Genomic DNA, 22,192 nt, shown 5'->3' on the forward strand with positions numbered 1-22,192 from the left:
TACCCCCATCCAAGTAAGCCTCTTTTCTTTGCAGCTTTCTCTTGTGTGGCTGGGGCAGATGATATGGCACTTACAGTGCCTCTTATCTTCGTGGCAATATTTAATAGAATGCAGCGATTAAGAGCACAGGCTTGAGGGTGACAGACCTCAGTTCAAGTCTCGGCTCCGCCACTAACGGTGTGACCTTGTGAAAATTACTAAACTACTCTGAGAACTGATTTCTTCTTCCATGAAATGTGGACAAAAATAACATCGCCTGTTTCCTTGGAGTTCGAGAGGACTAAATGCAATCATGCCTTAGTATGTAGCAAGTTACCAGTTACTCATTAGCTCTATTGCTAGTGCTACTGCAAACTTGGTAAGTGGAGAGATTCTAAGGTTTCTAAGTGGCATCTGAAAGGGAGATTTCAATCACAGCCCGGGACCATAGGCCCCAAGAGACAGAGCTCAACGGCTTCAGGGATGAGCCTTCTCATTTCATGCTTCGCTCTTTGTGCCTTCCCTGGGAGACGTGAAACCTTTACAGTTTTTGGTGTTTGGTATGTTAACCTCTTTTAATGGTAGATACTCCAGGAGTTGGTTGCGCAGGCAGCGTGCTGATAGGAAGGATGGAGTTAGAAGAGCCCAAGATGTACATGTCCACCCCCACCCCACGCTTCCTTTGTCTGAACTGCGTGGGCTGCTGTGTCGCTGTCCTCCTGTCTTTGGGTGACCACTGGGCTTGTTTCCTTGCTGGCTGTCCACAACAATTGCCTGTTCTCAAACACCACATCTGGCTTTGCCCTCCTTTCTCCCAGGTGCAAACATACTCTCTAGAATTTCGAAGTCCCTTTTCCTAGTGATCCCCCTTTGAGGTGGCCGTGGTCCCTTCATCCCACCTCCTTGCTGGGCCTGGAGCACCTGCCCTTGACATCTCTAAATTAGTCAGGGCTGCAGTGTGGCCCCTCTGGGCCTTCTCAGAAGCCCCATGATGGTTTCTTAGGCCTTCTTTTGTCTACTTGACACCAACCAGTTCTAGACCATACATAATCTTGAGTTCTAAGCTTTGCCTTTCCTCATGTGAACAGAAGCATTCATTTATGTGTGCCTTACCCAGTGATAAGAAAACTATTACAGCTGCCAGTTGCACGGGTCCCCAAACAGGGTGCTTTTGGTACTCCTCAGGGTCTGAAGGGGCCCGCTAAGAGGCATGGGATTTTCTGCCTGCCCTCTCCCCCTTCAACTAGGGCTGTCCCATATATCAATGTGTGATATAATAAAGAAATGATTAAAAAGAAAAATACCCACCGATCTGCTCCAATACTCTTAATACCAAAAGAGAAACAGGCCAGGAATGGGGAGTGGAGTTACTCAAAGTCTCAGGAGAGGTAAGTGGCAGCACAGTGGCAGAATTCAGGCTCCTGACCCCTGGCCCAGGGCACTTTCTCTGCTGCCTTCAGGGACAAGGCAGAGGTCACGGAGACGCTGAGGCCACCTCCCTCCGGCTGTCTGAGCCTCTTACCTCAGAGTTCTGGCCACTCTTGTACAGCTCAGGCCATGCCAGGAGGGTTTCTGCAGAGATGTCTTTGTCCAGGATTCCAAAGACGAGAGGCGGCAAGGAGGTGAAGAAGAGATTGAAGAAGATCATCTGCCAGTAATCGATCATGGTGGACGCAGAGAAACCACAGAAGAACTGGTACCAGAAGAGCAGGTTGACGTAGCACTGCAGGCAGAGAGCGTGGCCTTGTGAGAGACCCCGAGTGCAGGCGGTCGTCAGCGGCTGCCTGGGGGCTCCCACGTGGCTGGAGAATCAGTCTCCTCATTTGTAATGTGCAGGGTTGTGTCAGGATTAGAGGTAATTCTCATCCTTCCAGCAGTAGCTGCTGCTCCTCCCCCTCCTCCTACATGACTAGTAATGTTCTTCAGGAACTGAAGGCAGCTCCACTGACTTGTTAAGGTGAGTATACAGTCAGTCCTCACTTAACGTCAATAAGCTCTTAGGAACTGCAACTTTAAGCAAAATGATGTATAACCCCACCATTTTTTTTTCTCATCAACGTTATAACAAAACAACATTGGATGAAATGATGTTATTTGAGGTCCTGCTGTACATCAATTCGCTTGCAGTTGCAGTTTCTAGGAACCTACTGATGACATTAAGTGAGGACTTACTGTATGATAGTGTCAAGAACAGAGAAGGCTGGTTTTGAAACCCCAATTCTGTCACTTAGTAGCTGTGTGACCTTGGGAACACTGCTTAGCTTTTCCGAACATAATTCTGTCATCTGTCAGAGGGGAGTAGTAGTGCTCAGACCAGGTCATATGAAACATGAAAATGGCAGTAGTGTGGTAACAGAAAGGGATGTCACCGAGGAAGTGACAATAGAAAGAAAGACTGAACCATGAGCGAGAGGCCTGGTGGGAAGACGACCTCGTGAGGAGGTTCACCTTCCAATTCCTTCCCAGCAAGAACATCTTCTGCCTAAATATTGCTTATTTTTTCTAAAGCTCTTTCTCACTTAAGATTTCCCCACCTGTGGGTGGACTGGGTCACTGTTACTGCCTACCGTATTGTGATATGGTTTGGTGATTTGACCAAGGTCACCTAAGCAGCTGGTCCTGGAGTTAGGACTAGAACTCAGTTCTGCGGGACTGAGGCACAGGGACCTCAAGGGTCTTGCAAGAAAACATTCAGTAGGTTTGTGTTCAAACTAGAATTCTCATTTCCTAACTGCTGGGCCTGTGTTATTTTGAAGAAGCTCTCTATTCACTATTATTATTAATAGTGATAATATTAGCACATAAATATTGTCACTAGTGGTAACACCAATTATATTTATTGGAGCTTCTATATGTACCAGGTGTGTGATGTGCATTATAGCATATCAGTATATTAATATATAGTACATTATTAGACATGCAATACACACTATAGTTTTTCCTAACAACTTTGCAAGATTAATATTGTTGCTAATAATATTACTAGTATTATATTTTATATTATACTAATATAACATCATGAATTGATAATAGTATTAACAATAATGTTAATATTATTTGCCCCACTCTACAGATGAAGAATCTGAGGGTCCAAGCTATGCAGTTGCCCCTTGTCCAAGTTCAGAGCTAGAAAGTGGTACAACCAGCATCTGAATTTTCAAAGTTCTTTAACCACCCCCGACCTTTCTCAGTGCTATCTTTGGCTTACACAATGAGCTGAAAATATTTTTTATCTGGCCTTTGCAGAAAAGCTTGCTGAGCCCTGATGTAGATGGTAAAACTGACGGGGGCAGGGACCGTGTCTGGCTTCATTCCCGCTCTATACCCGTTGCCCAAGACTGTTCCTGACACAGAGCAGACATTCTGTACTTATAGGAGCAAACGAAGTTAATCTTAGTTCTATTGTTCCAACACTCATCCTGGAGTTTGAACATTACAGGATGCCTCTTTCCTCCTGGTGCCCTGGTAGGATCTTGCCTGTTTTCTACTTCTGCCTAGCTGGAATCTTTGCGCCTCGCGGGGAGTGCGCTGAACCCCGTGACAACATCGCTGAGGTTGGATGCCTGCTCTTCCTCTCGAGAAGCTACAGTGCAGTAATTAATTCAATGTTCAAATTTCAGAGCAGGCAGGGTTTTAATCCCCCTCTGAAATTGGTTTCGGATGTGAAAGTCATAGTTCTCCACCCTCTAATTGCAACGGGGAGATAATGCGGCATCAGTACCGCAATTTCGAGCGTGGTGTTGGGCTAGAAATAAATATCATTTAAGCTTTGAAAAAGTGGTTGGCTGGGAACATTTTCTTTTCTATTTCACAAATTTAATGCAGAGAAGAGGCTGTGCTTATTCAAAAAAATGATTCCTTTGGATACCAAAAGAAAAAAAATTAAACAAGCATTTTGAATTCTAAGTAAACAGTCTTTCATGCTCAGAATGAGTTTCAAGTCAAATGGAGTCACTTGTTTGCGTAGACTTGCTGAGATAACATTACCATCCAGATGATCGAATTTACGTTATTTTTTGTTGTGCTGTTTATCTCACTCCTGAGCGAGAGTGACTATGTCAGAACCTAAAAGGAAGACTGCAAGAATGAAGCAAGAGGGAAAAAAAATTGCAATTTTGTCATACTGCTTGGCTAATATATCGCTTTTCCATCACCTTGGTCTAATCCTTCCCTTTTCCTCATGCGAAGAGGAATCAGATTCTATTTGGAGACTTACGGGGACTACTGAAAGGGACTTGAACTAGATAATGAAAAACGCAGGCCTTCATTCCCTCCCTTTGCACAGCAGTGTTCTGACTTCTTATATCCATTGTTAATCAAAGGCTTTTCAAAGGAGATCTTCTGACAGTTTTAATACCTACCTCAGTTGGTGCATGCTTGCTTTGGGCCCTTATCAACATGACAGAAACCAACACATTTTAAAGGAGACCCAACAATATCTCCATAACGTTGTTTGTATCATGCTATGTGCTTCCCAGAGCTCTGACACTAAAGCCTCTTAATAACACTTCTAGGGACAGAGAGAGTCATAGTCTCCCCATATTATTGATGAGGAAACTGAGGCTTAGAGAGATTAAGTGGCCTTCCAGTGTCACACAGCATGTTAGAGTCATGTGAGATTACAATCCAGATGATCTCCCCACCCCAAACATCTTTGCCAATATTTTGCCGATATTTTATTTAGTGTCCTGCCCCCCAGGAACTCCCTTGTACGGAAGCCTGGTGGTGCCGAAGTGACATGCAGGTCACAGGTTGAAGCCATGGGCTCCAGTCTTACATTCTGTGAGGAACTGTCACCTTTACTTTCCCCAGGCCTGGGGTGTAGCCCTTAACATTGGGGGGCCCTATTTGGGGAGGAAATCTAAGATGCAAGTCAGGCTAGTTTTTCTTCAAATCATTCTTCCTTGCAATCAGAAACTAAATATCATTTGTGAAATTTAACTCCAAGAGTAATGGCAGCAACAACAATGATAATAAAACAGTAATGGCTAACCTTAGAGGATGATCGCTACATGCTAATTACTTTATATACAGCTCTCACTTAATCTTCACAGCAAATATATGAGAAAGGTACTATGACCACCCCCATTCTACAGATGGTGAAACTGAGGTTTAGGGACATCACCACCTATGCAAGTCTGGATTTGAACCCAATGTGTTGGACTCCAGAGTCCATGCTCGTAAACATTCAGGCTACCCCCTACATGCCAGGGGATTTCCATATAGTATTGTCAATTCTCACAGTAATTTCACAAAAATAAGAAGTATTAGCTCTATTGTATCAGAGAGGAAATTGAGGCCCAGAGAAGTGAATAGTCTGGCCCAAGGTCACTGAGTTAGTAAGGAACAGTTTCAGGATTTGAAATCCAGGCCAGCCTGACTCCTTCCCTTATGCTGAGATACTGTGGGGAGATCTGGCCCCACAGGGAGGACTCCCCGGGCCTGGGAGGGAGGCTACCATGGGGATACTCACCACGTTCTTGTAGAAGCAGTACACCACCATCCTGGCCAGGCGTGAGTAGCACCAGTGACCATGCACGAGCAGCAGCTTCTTGAGGTGCCTAAAGTGGGATATGGCAAAATCGCTGGACATGACAGCCTGCGAGGGGAGAGCAGACACGTCAGCTTCCATCCGTGGCCACTGATGCCCAAAGAGGCTCCCTCAAGGGTGACGCTTTGTTTTTAGGTCCACAGTTGGCAGGGTCTGAATGACCCCTTGGTCGTTATGTGTTCACTCTTGGGTGGCTCTTTGGACTCTGACACCCCACCCTCTCCTCTGGGAAATCGAAACCTCACTGGAATCCAAGGAGGGTGGATCAGAAGGGCCAATGTTTAGGCTGGTCTTTCATTCATTTACCCAGCAAGCATTTATGTGGCCCTGGATGTGTCAGGCACTGCACCGGGGATGTGATGTCAACCAGAGAGTAGAGGCTTCCATTCAAGTAACTCCCAGATCTCTGAACACCCTCACCATCTCCTGAGGCAGGCCATTGGCTCCTTCACTGGTTAGATGGCTCTTCCTCTATGTGGAGCTCTGGATTACTCAGAGTCAGACATAGTTTATATACGCTTTTAAAGCATGAAGCCAGGTTTAGACACACGCCTGGTCATAAATCCTGGTATGAATCATGGTCTGGCTATTTAAACTTCCCGAGCCTCAGTTTCCCCATCCAAAAAAAATGGAGTAACAATCCCTAACACACAGGGTCGTGGTGGTTATTAAATTCCAGTGAGATACTAAATGTGAAGTGTCTAACAGAGTGTGGGCATGTGGGGGATACTCAAGAGTACTACTCAGAGCTATCTGTGGCTTCCCGGTCAATGCTCTTTTATCCTCATCGACGAATTCAGGCAACGCCAAATGTCTGCACTGGTGGTGGGAATATTGTTGTTAATGGTTCAAAAAGCACAAAATGGGGTTGTTTCAATGGGAAAAGCTAGCAGTCAAGTTTGGATGCTTATTCCAAGCTGAATTTTGACGAAATTAGATACTCCATGAAGGTGTACCAAGCAGTTTAGGGGTTAAACTAGCCATCAGGACTAAAATGGCAATTGAAAAATGTTTTCAAACGTCCTTATGTCTGTCCTTGCTTATAGAGGGCACTGCAACTGTGGATGTAGGTGGACGTTCTTGAACGGAAGTTCCTCCGACACTCTGGGGAGTTCCTTAAATCTCCAATAAGGATAAAGAAGAGTAAGGAAGAAACAAGAACGGTTGAGAGGGACAATACCTGCATTCCTTCCTGTCCAGATATGCCAATTCCAATATCAGCAGCTTGAATCATGCTTACATCATTTGCTCCGTCACCTGAAAGAAGAGAGGTCATGAGATGCCTTTATTCCTGGTCCAAGTGCTCAGTGACAATCAGATGGCTCTAAAGTGTCCCCATTCCTTTTAACATTGCTCTGAATAGTCCCATAGAAAGTCACTGCTACAGTGCTTAGCCTGAGAGATGTCTTTTCTTCTTTGGACAAGAAGCCCTACTTTTTTCTTTATCATTTAACAAACGCAGTACTGATTAAGTGTCTTTTTTTCTAGGCACAATGCTAGGTATTGGGGATACAATGGTGATCGAGAGAGATGTGGGCAGTGCTTTGTAGTTTACAGAGAAGGGCCTTCACGAATGTTACAAAATGGACTTTACTGATGAGCAAAGGTAGAATATGAGCAATTCAGAGATTGTTGAGGGTAATCCAGCCAGGGAGGGGACCTTGGAGAATCAGAGCTCAGATCTTTCATGTGCTTCCCTGACTCAGTCAAACTTGAAATACTGAGGGAATTAAGACAACTGAAGGGTTTGGACATGAAAGATTTTTAATGGTGTCCAAGGAGAGGACAGCATTCAGTTTTGTTTCTGAATTTAGAAAAATGAGATTGATGAATCTTTTTGTTGAGATCCATTTAGTCACGTTGAGTTCCCATTCAATGAACTGAGTTGTTTTGGGAAGCTGCAGGTAAGGCCATGGAAACACACATACACACACATACACACGCACGCACACACATGCACACATGCACATGCACACACATGCACACACAGACACGGCTTCTCTTTAAACCAGAACTGTTAAACAGATTTTTCGGTGATGATGGAAATGTTCTGTATCTGCACTGTTCAGTACAGAAACCACTGACACATGTGGCTGTAGAAACCAGGTTGGCGAAATTCCACATAACTTTAAATTCAAGTAGCCACAGCCAGCTCTGTACAGTGAGGCCCTCCCCAGAGGCCGGACTCTCCCCAGGGCTTTATCTTTTAGACCAGAGTTTAGCAAAGTTTTTCGGTAAAGAGTCAGATAGTAAATATTTTAGGCTTTGTGAGCCAAGAAGGAAAATCGAACAGCTATTATTGCTGAAAGGCTATTAGTCTTTTATAAATTTTACATTTAAAAATAGAAAAACTGGCCGGGCGCGGTGGCTCATGCCTGTAATCCTAGCTCTCTGGGAGGCCGAGGCGGGCGGATTGTTTGAGCTCAGGAGTTCGAAACCAGCCTGAGCAAGAGCGAGACCCCGTCTCTACTAAAAAAATAGAAAGAAATTAATCGGACAACTAAAAATATATAGAAAAAATTAGCCGGGCATGGTGGCGTATGTCTGTAGTCCTAGCTACTCGGGAGGCTGAGGCAGGAGGATCGCTTGAGCCCAGGAGTTTGAGGTTGCTGTGAGCTAGGATGACGCCACGGCACTCACTCTAGCCCGAGCAACAAAAGCAAGACTCTGTCTCAAAAGAAAAAAAATAGAAAAACTGTTTTTAGCATCTGTGCAAAAACATGCAGTGGGCTGGATCTGGCCTGCAGGCTGTAGCGTGCCAGCCGCTGTTGTAGACCACATGGCCTTTGTCCTCTTCCCGGCCCCACCTCTTTTCCCAGTAGCTTCTCAGCATAAGCTCCAATTACATTTATATTATTCATCGTAGAGAATATGGATTGGAGGGAAAGAATAGTTCTTCCCTTAATTATTTGATAACAAATTTATTGATTTTAAAAATTTTGTGATTATAAGTAGGCTCTATTCTCATAATTTTTTTTTGATCACATAGCATATATAATTTTTTTTTTTTTTTTAAGACAGAGTCTCACTGTGTTGCCCGGGCTAGAGTGCCGTGGCGTCAGCCTAGCTCACAGCAACCCCAAACTCCTGGGTTCAAGAGATCCTCCTGCCTCAGCCTCCCGAGTAGCTGGGACTACAGGCATGTGCCACCATGCCTGGCTAATTTTTTGTATATATATATTTTTTTAGTTGTCCAATTAATTTCTTTCTAATTTTAGTAGAGACTGGGTCTCGCTCTTGCTCAGGCTGGTTTCGAACTCCTGAGCTCAAACAATCCGCCCGCCTCGGCCTCCCAGAGAGCTAGGATTACAGGCGTGAGCCACCGCGCCCGGCCAGCATATATAATTTTAATCTTCCCCATGGCAGAACAAATCCAACCTTTGACCTCTTCTGTTAGCTAACTGGGAGAAGTTGAAGTGTGAAACCATGTTATTTCTCGCCCTGCTGGTTTAGTTTCTATTGTTATGGAAGTGAAGCCAATATCCAACCTCAGGGAATCGTCCTGGGCTATTGCCTTGTGTGTGTTTGAATTTCTAAAGAGGACAATTGAGGGTATAGAAGTAGGATGCAGTTGCTAAAGTTCTGCTACCTGCATTCTTTCTGCTTTCTTCCTCCACTTTTTTGTTGTTCTGAACTGTATTTACCTGAAGACCAGGAAAAAAACCCATCATGTGTCATAGGCCTCTTGTTTGAAATGTCAGGGAAGAAAATCTCTTTCCATGTTTGTGCAGCAGAAAGAGAATGGGCACCATCTGTGAGAATGTCCCTAAGCGAATGCAATATTTGCTATGTGCTTGGTATGTGCTGGGCCTGGGATCAAACAGTGAATAAGGCTGACACTGCTCCTATACTCAAGGAACACATGGTCCCCGGAGAGGCCATCATAGGAGGTGTAACAGTGCTTTGGAGCTATGAGTACTGGGTGCTGTGGGAGCACCTAGAGGAAAGCAAAATTAGGTGGGATTGGAAGAAGGAATGTTTTACAGAGGAAATAACCTGTGCCAAGACCTGGAAGTGAGAGAGGATAGGGTCCATGGAAAATGGTAAACAGTTTCATTAGGTTGGAACACTTGGGAGCCAAGTGTTGGGAAGAAGAAGGCAGCCATGTGGCTGGAGGGTCATGAAGACCAGATCATGAAGATTCTTGTAAACTAGGTGTGGTTGTTCCTGGAAGGTGCTAAATAAGTGCAGTTTTTAGTTCTCTGCCTTAGTATTATTAAAGTTTAGCCCCTTCTGAGCAATTCTTTACCAACCAACTAGCTAGCCTTTGTTGGGAATATGCTTTGTGCTGGCCTTGTATTTAGAAATGAACTTACAAAATTAAACATGGGATGGTCCTGATCTTTAAAATATCCCCACCAGCCATCAACCCTCAGAAGAATATCAAATCCATAAACACCTGAGGCCGTGCCACGTGTAAAGTATTGAAGGGGAAATGCTTTGCATCCCAGAGTTGAGATGGCCCAAGTATGTATATTGTTGATGGTAACATTTCTTGAGCTACCTGGATGTCCTGAATTGGTTGGTTTTCGCCTCCATCTAAGTCCTGACTTTTCTTTAGCTGACTTGCCAGTCCAAAGGTCTTTGATGCGCTCTCCCCCTCTACTCAGCCTCTGCTTCATCTCCTAGTTGCCACATCTTGACTGTCCTCTGCACTCTCTCCCTCTGAGATAATGACCCGTAGGCTAAGCATCTTGACTATGATACTTGTCCTCCCACCTCTGGCCCAGGGCTCTTGTCAGATCATCCCTGCCAAGCTGCCAGCTGAGTCTCAGCACAGTGGATACCTATGGAAAGCGTCATGACGCTCAGCTTGTCTCGCACCAGCTTGACGATCATACTCTTCTGGAGTGGGGTGCAGCGGCAGCACAGGACAGACCGACAATATTGGGTCAACTCCAGGAACTTCTTCTCCAGCTTTCCCTGGGAAATGGCATTCAGTGTCTTCCCATCGATGACCAATCCAACTTCTGGAACCACAGCCCCTGAGCTGGTGGATGGTGTCTTGGAACAGAGGCGGGACCCAAAGGGCCTACGGTCTGGCTTCTGTGGTTCATAAAATTGCTTGACCTCTTCCAATGCATAATTGAGGATGGATTCACAGGTTTCCTGTAAAGAGTTATAATAATCTAGTATTAGTAAGCAACCTTGGAAATGGATGTTAACTGTTTCACTTTATTTTTTAGTAAGATAGTTGTAAAACTCTACTGCCACAGAGACTACTTAGGAGTTATTCTCCAATTTTTACATTTCTCTGTGGTATTTTAAATAGCATCAAAGCAATTATAATTTGGAACCAAATTAATGGTCAAAATAAGAGACACTTTTTGGGAATGGGAATGAAAACAGCTCAGCAAGATGGAGACTGATACAAGGACAGCATAAGACAATAAATAACACTAATATGATGTTAAATTATGACAATGTGTCATGCTGGTGTGGTGCTTTCTACTTCTCACAGGTCATTTAAGTTCTCCTTTGTTCTTTAGAACATTCCTGTGTGATAGGTAGGGTGTTTATTGAAGATCTTAATTTACAAATGAGGAAGTGGAAATAAGATCTCAGTAATTCATCCAAGGTCATATATACTCAGTAGTGGAGGCAGTATCATTACTACTTGAACTGTGGTTTCCTAATAAAAGAAAATACATTGTCTACTCCATGAAGGGTGCTAAAAACTGTAGTTCTTCTTACTGATTTTTTTTCTGGTGTTTACCCTGAAGCCTAGTAGGAAAGCTATTTCCTTTTAGCAATTTTCTTCTATTACTTTTTTTTATATCAAAGATAAAGTCAGATTTTGATTCTAAGTATATTCTTAGTATCTCTTTTAACTTCCGTGAACTTCACTTTTTTTTTTTTTTTTTTTGAGACAGAGTCTTGCTCTGTCACCAGGGCTAGAGTGCCGTGGCATCAACCTAGCTCACAGCAACCTCAAATTCCTAGGCTTAAGCGATCCTCCTGCCTCAGCCTCCCAAGTAGCTGGGACTACAGGCACATGCCACCACACCAGGCTAATTTTTCTATTTTTAGTAGAGACAGGGTCTCTCTCTTGCTCAGGCTGGTCTTGAACTCCTGAGCTCAAGTGATCCTCCCACCTTGGCTTCCCAGAGTGCTAGGATTACAGCCACCATGCCTGGCCAACATCACTTTTTAATAAAGATAAAGTTGCAACACATAAAAGTATTATCAATTTTAACAGTATTGTTTTCTTCACATGCTCTTCATTTTACAGTGTTCTTTTATCCACAGCAAGAGATGATGACTTTTTACTTATTGATGTGCTAAAAATTTCTTCTAAAAATAAACAATGTTCAAAGCAAGTCAATTTAACTAAAATCATTAAATAAAAAACAGTACAGATCATATGTGGATTTTGGAGAAAATTGTGAAGGTAGTTCTGAAGGGACAGGTTTGAGGAACACTGATCTAGAGATTTCTGTCTGGAAATGTCTAGAATAATTTCTTTTGGAAGGAACAGAGCCACACCTCATTGTTCCTGAGTCTTCCTTTTATATGCTAAATTGAGCTTTGCAGGCAATAGGGTTGCACAGAGCCTAGAGGGGCCACAGGAAGTGGTTTCAGGAGCAAATGGTTGTACCACAGTCACTTATCTGGGAAAGAGATCAAGGTGGTCCTTGCTGGAAGTTGGGATTAGTACCAAATATATAAATTCCTCGAATAGATGACTGCAGCAAATCTTTGGAGATATAAGCTTCAAAATTAAGTCTCTGAATTTACTTATGTCCAACTTTTTAGAGTAATAATCATAATAGTTACCATTTACTGAATATTTAGCATATGTCAGGTACTGTGGTAGGCAACCTGTAAGATGGTTCCCAGTGATTTCCACTTCCTGGTATTCATGCTCTTGTGTAATCTCCTTCCATTGTGTATGGGCTAGACCGAGTGACTCCTTTCTCATGAAGGGAATTCTGCAAAAGTGATGGGATGTCACTCCCCATATTAGGTTATAAAAAGTCTGTGGCTTCCAATTTGGTTCTTTTTCTTTCTCTTGAATGCCTTGTCCTGGGGGAAACCACCTGCCACGTTGTATAGCAGTGCTATGGAGAGGCCCACAGGCAGGGAACTGAGGCCTGCTAACAATCATGTGAGTGACCTTGGAAGCAGAACTCCTTCCCACTCCCAAATCATCTGCCCAGTTGAGCCTTCAGGTGAGCCCACAGCCCTGACAGCTTGATTGCAACCTCAAGAGAGACCTTAAACTTGAGGCACACAGTTAAGATGTTCTTGGACTCCTAACCTACAGAAACCATGGGATAATACATGTCTATTGTTTCAGCTGCTAAGATTTGGGGTAATTTATTATTCAGTAATAGATAACTAATATAAGTACTGTGATAAGTAAGAACTTTTCTTCTATGATTTTATTTAATCCTCCCAGTATCCTGTGACATAATTATTTTTAACCGCTATTTTACAGATGAGGGTAATGGAAGTGCAAAAACCATGGTATTTAGACCACATTAAGCCTTCCATACATGTTAATAATAACAATAATAGTGATTGTTATTATTCGTTCTTATCTAATACAGTCCCTTTTAAAACTCCTCGACAGATCAACACTTCCAGTGATGAGTTAGTAATTCCTTCATCTTGTGGATGGGAACCCTGAAGTCTAGGTAGGTCTCATAACTTGCTTATTGCTTTAGGATACATAGCAAAGAGACAGTAGCCTTAAATCAATTTATAGTGAATTAGGCAAATTAAAACCCTTGGAGGAAATATCCACTGAATATGTAATTACATTAAACTGGGGTTTAAATAAATTTAAGATTTAGAATGTATTTCCCCAGTTTCTGGCTTAACATATTTATGCATCTCTAACTTATTCCTAGGCAAAGGGATGAGAAAGACTAATGTTACAGGTTTAGTGGGCCCCGGGGTGTAGGCAGGGCTGAGGATTCAGGCACCATCTTGGAGGGTCCTGGACAGTATTAAAAGAATTGACATTGACCGAATTAAAGATGGAGTGTGGCTGATTGTTCCTTAGGAACTTTGGCTATTTAACCACTAAACATCTTCAGCTTCCTACAGGAATGCACGGCATTTAACAGAATCCATGGAAGCCCACTCCACCCTTCTCGGGCTGGCTGCCTCCCTGGTTTGCAGATGTCCTCCCTTCCAGAATTAACTGGAGTGAAAGAATCACTGCAAACTGAATTTCCATCACAAGCAGGACAGGCAGGCGTAGGGATCAAGCACTCGAGCAAGCTGAAAATTACTTTCTTTCCTAATCATAATATTAAAGCCAAAGTCTTTTTTTCTCTGAGATTATTTTCATTTTGAAAATTCACTGGGGTTTAATCTAATCATAGCATAATCTGTGCAGCTGATAGGAAAGTAAATGATTTTTCCAATTCATCTAAAAGGGCCTCAGGCATTTTTCAGTCTATACTACTCTTTTTTTTTTTAAATTATGTGTATATGGTTTCTTCATGGATTAAAACCCAAATATAACCCCCCCTAAACTTCTATTCTGGGTCTAGATTAGCTGGCGTGGTGGCTCATGCCTGTAATCCTAGCATTTTGGGAGTTCAAGGTGGGAGGATTGCTTGAGGTCAGGAGTTTGACACCAGCCTGAGGAAGAGTGAGACCCCATCTCTATTAAAAATGGAAAAATTAGCTGGGCGTTGTGGTGTGCACCTGTAGTTCTGGCTACTTGGGAGGCTGAGGCAGGAGGATCGCCTGAGCCCAATACTTTGAGGTTTCTGTGAGTTATAATGATGCCACTGCACGCTAGATAGGGCATCAAAGAGAGACTCTATTCAAAAAAAAAAAAGAGGGAGATTGCAGTGTTCTCCCTGCCTCCATTTCTGGAAACTTCCCTTTTCCTGTCTTCCTCCCTCCTCTCTGTCCTTTTCCCCGTGGTATCCCTGGGGCTCCAGGTACCCTCTGCCCACCACCTCTGCAGTACGGTGCCCTCCTTATTAGTCTCCTCCGTAAAACCCAGTCCCTGCTCCCTTCCGATAGGAGCACACGTGTCACTGCCCCTCCCATCTTCATCAGCCAAGAAGATGGTGGAACTTTGCCTTCTACAATTTGCATGGTGAAAACACACTTTTCCTTCCAAATCCAAAATTGTATCATAGCTTTGAATATGCTTCTTCAGATTTCCCACAGTCCTGTCTCCAAATCTCACTCCTGGACACCCATGCCCGATTCTGATTGAAAATTGCAGTTTTAGGACTTGGCTTCTTCATTCTTTCTCCCTCCCATCCCATCAAAATGTATTGGCCTCGTGTATTATACCCTTCAGGCTTCTGCTATGTGACAGACCAATGTGACATAGAAATTGGTGCTGAAATTTTAAACTCAGAATAATTTCAGTTTAATTGGGACTTTTTCAATGCATGAGTTGATGTTAAGTAGCAAGAAACTGACAATTGAGTTCTATGAGCGAATAATGTGGTAGAATGTAAATAGCACCAGTCCGGCAGGAGGACAGAGCTCTAGACTTAGTTCTGTTTATCAGAAACTATCAGGGTGAACCTGGGCAAGTGATTTGGCCCCAGTGATCTTCAGTTTCCTTACCTATAAAATGGGAAGATGGGATCAAGAGTAGAATTTGGGAGAGGTAAAACTTCCTACTAAGTAGTGCCAGAAGTAATACAAAAGACACCAGTCAGCCATGTGTGGGGATGAAGTGCAAGATATTGGGCTGGATGACTTCCAGGGTCCTCCAAAATCCAAGATTCAGTGATATTTTGGGGGTGGGAGTGCTTTCCCAGTGTACCCAAATCCCACCATAAGCCTGTCTCCTGTTGGCCTAGGGGCTGCTTTGTACTTGGATATCTGGTCCCTACTGGCCTCACCTGATTCTCTGTATTAATGGTGTAAACAGTGTCAATTTGATCCAACAGTCTGCAGGAATAGGCGATATTGACTGCTGTCTCCTGCTTGTCTCCAGTCAAGACCCAGAGCTGGATGCCAGCCTCCCGCAGAGCAGCGATTGTGTCTGGAACTCCTTCCTGCAGCCGATCTTCGATCCCAGTCGCTCCTGGAGTGACCAAAGACACCAGAGCTCTCGTTTATGGTCAAAGAGTAGCTGCTTAATTCCTCCAAAGCTCTGTGAAGCCAGGCAATAGTAGACATGGTCCCTGAGCTAGGCTGTGCCAGGCACCCAGGACACACAGTGAACTAGAGAGAGCTGGTCTCTAACCTGTTGGAGCTCAAAGGTTGTTGAATAAGTATTTATAACTGCCCTATATGATGACAGAAGGTCAGGTTGCCATGTGACTCTATGTCAGGAGACCCTAACTTCACCTAGAAGACCAGGGTGGGCCTTGCTGGGGAAGTGCCATTTAAGCTCAGACCTGGAAGACAAAGCCAGGAGATGGCAGAGGAGAATCCCAGGTGCAGGGATCAGCATGAATGGAGGCCCAGAGGTTAGAGTAGAAGACACAGAAAGGGAGGCAGAGTGAGGTGAGAGATGAGGCTGGGAGGGAGGTAAAGACTGTGGGATTATGCAGAGCCTTGCCAGGGCCTAAGGGATTTGTAATTTCTTTGGTAGCATAGGAAGCTATTCAAGGCTGTCAAGCTGGGGAGTGACAGAATCAGTTTTGAGTTTTAAGCTCATTCTAGAGAATAGATTGGAAATTGGAGAAAGGGGATGAGATTCAGGGCTAGCCCCTACTTAGGAGGCTGGGTAGGCGTGCAGAGGAGCAATGACAGCGGCCTGGAGCAATAGGAACAGGGAAGTGGGGAGACTGACATCTCTGCCCTGCAACCTGATCACGGAATGAATAGGGGCTCATATTTTTGATAATATTCATGGAGGGAATTAAACATGCAGATTCCCTAATTTTTTTTTTTTTTTTAGATTCCATAATTTTTGAATGATCTCAAGCTTAGCATCAACCCTGGTGAATATATACCCCAGTATTGAATAGTTGCTAAGAGATTAAGCGAAAATAAATCTGCATTTCAATTGAGATTCATTCCAGACCACAGACTAATGGCTATGCCCAGCTCACTCTGGGCAGGAGCGAGGCATTTTGTTTCTTTTGATAATCCAGAGTGACAATAGGTTGGCAAAGCAGCTATATTGGATGCATATTGAGAAGATCATTTCATATTTTGAGATCGCGCGAAGGTAAAGCAGCGTTTTAATGGTGTGCTAGTTTGTTGGCGTGAAGATGAAATCTCTTCTCAGCTCAGTCCTCTCCTTTCCAAGCCACCTCGGGGGAGGAAAACAACCTCTCTACCCGGAAGCGCGCGTGTCTTGCATTTCAGGTTCAAACGCGCAGGTAAACAGCCCCATGGAAAGTGATGGCTCGAGCCTCGTCTTTCCTTTTCTGGGCTAGTCCGGAAGGTGAGATGCTGAGGCTGATTTATATGACAGCGAGGCAGAATGAAGGAGAGACGAGGAAAAACACATTTATTTGTGTGAAAGAGAAAATGAAACAGGAAGGTCGTGAAAGCCTTTCCCAGCCAGGGGAAGCGGCAGGTTCTGACAAGTGTGTTCTGTTCATGCAGAACCAGCTGATGAACACCTCCCACGGGTGGGCACTGGAGTGCTGCACGGAAACAAAGGCCCTCCCAGGGGCAAGAAGTGGCTCGGGAGCCCTAATGGGATGACTTTCTGGTGGCCGTGTGTGGTGGATCGAGTTGTCTGGCCTAACCACCCTCTGGTTCTTGTTGTTAATAAAATGACTCCTCGTGTCCAGCCTGAAAGGGGGCCTTTTGGGGCGGCATGCAAAGGCCTCTGCAGCCGAGACATAAGAAACAGAAGGCTGAAGGAAGTGGCCCTCTCCCTGCCTTGCAGCCATCCTGGCAACTCAACCTTGTTGCTGGTACCTTTTATATGCACAGGTATCACCATGTGACAGCGACCTGGGGTCTTTCCCCTTGAACCCTGGCTGGGCAGCTCAAGCAGTATGATTCAGCCAGAGGAGAAGCCAAAGCTCAGAGGGGTGCAGGGGCATGTTCCTGGGCACACAGCAAGGTCATGACAGGGCTGGAAGTTGAGCCTCGCCCCCAGGCCAGCATTGCCCACTGAGATGAAAGAAGGCTTTTGCTACATGGTTAGAGCATGCTGTTAGGGCACTATTTATCTAGATCTTGCTCCCAAGGTAGGAGGAGATTAATCCTAATCAATAAAGCATCCCTTTTCCCCTTGGTAATACTTTTTATCCCATAGACACACAACCTGTCTCTTAACTGATCTCTGTCTTCTCATCTTTCCCCCAGTACAGCAACCTAACTCCTGCACAGCAGCAGCCAGAGTAACTTTTGCAACGCACAACCTGTCCCTGCTTTCACCCCCTGGCCCTCTCTAAACTTTTAGCCTACGATTTATACGGTGCTTTGTAATCTGGGTCCCCTCACATCATTTCTTCCCCACACCCTGCGGTGCAGCCACGGCAGATCCCTGTGTTTTCTGCCAGTCCAGGCTCCTACCTCTCGGCCTTCATTTGGGCCCTTCCTTCTGCCTGACAAGCTTGTCTTCTTCCTCTCAGTCAACAGCCAGGCCTGCCCTGGTCCCCGGGCTAGGTTGGCATCTTCTACTTTGTGCTTTCACCCCACCTGGTCCATCTTCTAGCCCAGTTCTCATCACACTCTGTTAAAATCACTTGCCTAATTGTCCAGCCTCCTCCCAGAGCTCTTGGAGAACAGACTCTGTGGCTCCTGTTCCTTATTGTAGCCCTATTGCCTAGCATGCTACTTGGTACATAGTAGGTGCTCAACAAACATCTAAATGAATGGAGGAGTGTGCTGTTGGGTAAGGAGCCAAATTCAGAGGCTTCCTCCTGCGGGGAGCATAGTAATGCTCCCGGAGCATCCTAAGGAAGCTGTGTGTGGTGTCTGGACTGGGTATCAGTGCAGCCCATTTATGCCAAATGCCTGGAAGGGCACCCCAGGGAAGGCTGCTCATTGAGACACATTTGTAGCAGTGTCAGAATTAAGGCCAAGAACTTCCTTCCCAACTTGCCGCTTTCCTTTTTTCATATAATGATGACTTATTTTTAGCTACCGAGTAAGGTGAGTTGATTCTCCAGACACTGCGCTGTCTCCATTAGAAGCTCATCTCGGTTTTCGAGGGATGCCTCAGCCTCACGCCGAAAACTGGCCCACCTCCGGAAGTCCTCTTCACTTATGACCTATGGGACAGGAAAATGCTCTTTAGCAATCTCAGGTGGGTTAGCAAGAGAATTCCCTCTCCCGTCCCTATCTGCTGGGCCTCCCATGGGCCTGTTTGAATCTCACTACATATTAATAATTAGATGGGACTTTCTCCTCCTTGATTTTTTTTTGAATGCCTGAATCAATGAAGATTGATCCTTGTGTTCCATTACCACCAAGCATCCATTGAGCCCTCATTGTGTGCAGGGCACTGGAGATGATCAAGACAAACAAGGTCCCTGTATGTCTGGGCTCATATCTGGTGGAGGGTGTGAGATAATATCCAAGCATAAAATTTAAAAGAATAGATCATTTCAACGAGTGCTATGCAGAAAATAAGGGTGCTATGATGGCGTGTAAGGGGATGGGGGAATAACTTCAGGGAGGGGGGCTGCTTTCTTTTTGGATCTTCAGGTCTCCTTGACAAGTGACATGCAAACTAAGATTCAAAGACAAAAGAGGGTCAGTCCTGGAGAAGACCAAGTGCAAAGGCTGTGAAACAGCGATGGACTTGCCCTTCTTTCTGTTCCTTGAATAGATCAGGTGGTGGGAGGACGGAAATCAAGGTGGAAAAGGCTCAGAATGAGGCTGGCAAGAGGAGCAGCAGCCAGATCTTGCACAGCCTGCTGACCAGCCCAGCAGGCATGGTGTCACACACTGGAGGTGCCTGAGGGCTGGCAGAATGCAGCTCGCGGCCACATCTTCCTCCCTTGCAGTCCCATAGCACTCTCAGACCCTTCTGTTGGCATTGCATGTATACTGTCTCTTATAGCAATGAAGGATTCTTTTGTCCAAGCAAAAAAATATTTCTTGAGTCCCTCTGCATGGTACTATAGGGAAAACCAAAGGGACAAAAGTAGGCCTTTTGCTTTTGAGGAATGCACAGTATCTTAGGGGAGCAAAACATGCATAAATAACTTCAATGGAAAGTAGAAGGTGGTAAGGGTATAGTTCCAATTCATAGAGTAGTAGTAAGGATTCATCGCTGTCCCAGATGCTGTGCACGTGTTATCTTAGTTATTCTCCGTGACAACTGCATGAAGTAGGGAGGATTAGCACCATTTTATAGATAAAACTCAGAGAGATGAAGAAATTTGATTAAGGTCACATATCTAAAAGTAGTGATATTGAGACTGGCGCCCAGGTGGGTCTGGCTTTAAAGTGGGTGCTCAACTTCAATGCTGTATCAAGCACTATAAAAGAGATGCAGAGCCCTGGGAGTTTATGGAGGGGAAACCACTTTAGCTATCTAGAAATGTATGCCCATCATAGCACCCCTACTAGATTTTAGGTGCCTCATTAGATGCCCCTGCTCTGTGATTCACAGCACTCACTGCCTGTCTCTCTTACAGGGGCTACAAAGTCAAAGATCTGCAGAACATAAGGTGGATCATGTACATGACTATACCTAGGCCAAGGGCAATGCAGTAGGGAGTGGTAGGGACTATGGCCAAGTGCAGAACACACCTGAACATATCTCTCATCAAAGGAATTGACTCCTGCCCGGTTGTAGCTGATCGCTGCCATTCAAAAATGGAGACAGTTTGCCAGATCCTCTAAATTTTTAAGGGAAACCAGAAATCTAGATTTTTATGTGAATACGAAAAAGCTCCCGAAATTTAAGTTTAGGCAAATAGTGCAAATTTTAAAAGGATCCTTTGAAGACAAAATTGTGACTTAAATTATCTAGCCACACTGGTATGGGACCTCTGCTCCAGGAAAATGGTCAGTGATGGGTTTTTGTGGTGAGTCAGAATAGCTAATCTTGAAAATATTAAAACAACCAACTCTAATCATCTTTTATAAAGAAAATAAGACAGAGCAGGGTTGAGGCCATTCAGCAATGACATCGGAAGCATGCTCGGAAGACTTTGTTCTTACCTTCTTGGCGATACACAGCGTGCGCAGACCGTCTCTTGCATACAAGTCTAGGTGCTTTTGGGTCCGGGCTTGGATTTTCTTCAGCTTCTTTTCCACATCAATGTTAGTCACTGTGAAATAGTCATTGTCCCCATGAAGCCATGTACAGATGCTTAGAGATCCCCATCCCCAACACCCCGGGATCTTCCCAGTTGGCTACAAATGCTTTAGAGGAGGAATTCCCTTCACAGCCCACCCTAGAAACACACAGGAGCTCTCCTGGCTGTCAGGTTGCCCTAGCAGGTGACAACTCCAGGAGTCCTGACATTGCCCGCTCTCTTTATCTTGTCATCAAAAGCCTGCCTGAGAAAAATGCTATTAAGGAAGGTAGGTGGTCTAAGGTACTTCTCCTAAGCACCTGTTTTCATGAGAGTCGCCTGGGAACTTAATCAAATACTAGAGATTCTCAGGTCCAGTTGAAGCCCAGCAGAATCAGGCACCAGAAGTCTGAACCTTTATTGTCACCTACGGTGTTTTGTGTCACCACCTTAGCCCTGGATGGCCACCTGACTTCGGAATCTCACTAGCTAAGTTCTTCACCGCATTGGGTTTGCTGAGTTAGCCTTTTTTCTATGCAAGAAATGGTCTTAGAAAAAACTTTTTTTTTTTTTTTTTTGCATTTCCTGTAAATCTAGTGTGAAAAATATTTCAGTGTGTTGCTCAAAGTCCCCTTTGTGAAGTTCTACATAAGTTTCTATCAGAAGTAATTTGTTTATTTCTCTTGAAATTTCAGTTCTTTTATCTATCTAATTCTATAACAAACAGTTCTAAGCCTGCATTGGCTGTTGTGTGTGGGGAATCGATGTCACAACCATTGTCTTTATCTAAGCTGCCACCGGTATCACTCATCAATCACAGCACTTTGTAAAGCTGAGCTTGGAAAAGGCTTTAGAATTTTTTTTATTTAACTAGGGCTGGATTGCGATTTTTAGAAGGCCTCGTAGTGAACCGAATCTGTGCATCATCCTGGAATTTAATGAAAAATTAAAAATATAATTCTTAATAACGAGGTAAGTCCAACAAAATTCTAATTTTTTTCCCCATGGTACTACTCTAAGGCTGTTTTTACGTAACATAAAAATACTTTCAAAGACTGTTTTAATAATGATATTATTTATTCAATATGCTAATGGATACCATGATTCATTTTTCAGGTACTCCTGTTTTCCTGGTGCCTTAAACACAGTCTTCATTTGTGAGTTTTCTTGTTGAGCGCTATTACAATGTTTTATTTTGAAAGACACCAGCTCCCGAGATTAAACCTTTTCTGTCTTCTATTTGCCACGCTTTGAGTTTACCTTTTCACTCAGGCTGTCAGGAACCTCCGCGTCAAATCAAATATTCAAACACCGTAAATATTATTAAACCTGGGGTTATTCCCCCAGCCCCCATTCAAAGTTTTGCTTCTTAATTCTCAGAGTAACATTGTGTATGTGCCTTTTATTGGAAACGTCTCTAATCTATTTTGCAATCAGATGAGGAGCAAATAAAGAAACATCTCCAGAGCTGCTCGAATGGCTGCTGCCCAGGGATAGGCCCCTTAACTCAAAAGTACCAAATTTACTTGTCTGCCAGAATCTGGGATAAAGAGAACTAATT

At 44.2% G+C, this 22,192-nt stretch overlaps 1 protein-coding gene across 1 annotated transcript in view; it reads right to left on the reverse strand.

The window, feature by feature from the left end:
- Window positions 1–22,192, reverse strand: part of ATP10B (ATPase, class V, type 10B) — a 95,425-nt gene that overhangs the window by 15,241 nt on the left and 57,992 nt on the right. Inside the window, exons 12-18 of the mRNA XM_012644798.1 lie at window positions 20,555–20,664; window positions 18,525–18,651; window positions 15,364–15,548; window positions 10,318–10,639; window positions 6,711–6,787; window positions 5,453–5,578; window positions 1,502–1,702 (exon numbers count right to left, since the gene is read on the reverse strand). Of these exons, the coding sequence (XP_012500252.1) occupies window positions 1,502–1,702; window positions 5,453–5,578; window positions 6,711–6,787; window positions 10,318–10,639; window positions 15,364–15,548; window positions 18,525–18,651; window positions 20,555–20,664 (1,148 nt within the window). The remainder of the gene's footprint in view (window positions 1–1,501; window positions 1,703–5,452; window positions 5,579–6,710; window positions 6,788–10,317; window positions 10,640–15,363; window positions 15,549–18,524; window positions 18,652–20,554; window positions 20,665–22,192) is intronic.

Source organism: Propithecus coquereli, unplaced genomic scaffold, assembly GCF_000956105.1.
Source record: "Propithecus coquereli isolate 6110/MARCELLA unplaced genomic scaffold, Pcoq_1.0 Scaffold220, whole genome shotgun sequence".
NCBI classification, from domain to species: Eukaryota; Metazoa; Chordata; class Mammalia; order Primates; family Indriidae; genus Propithecus; species Propithecus coquereli.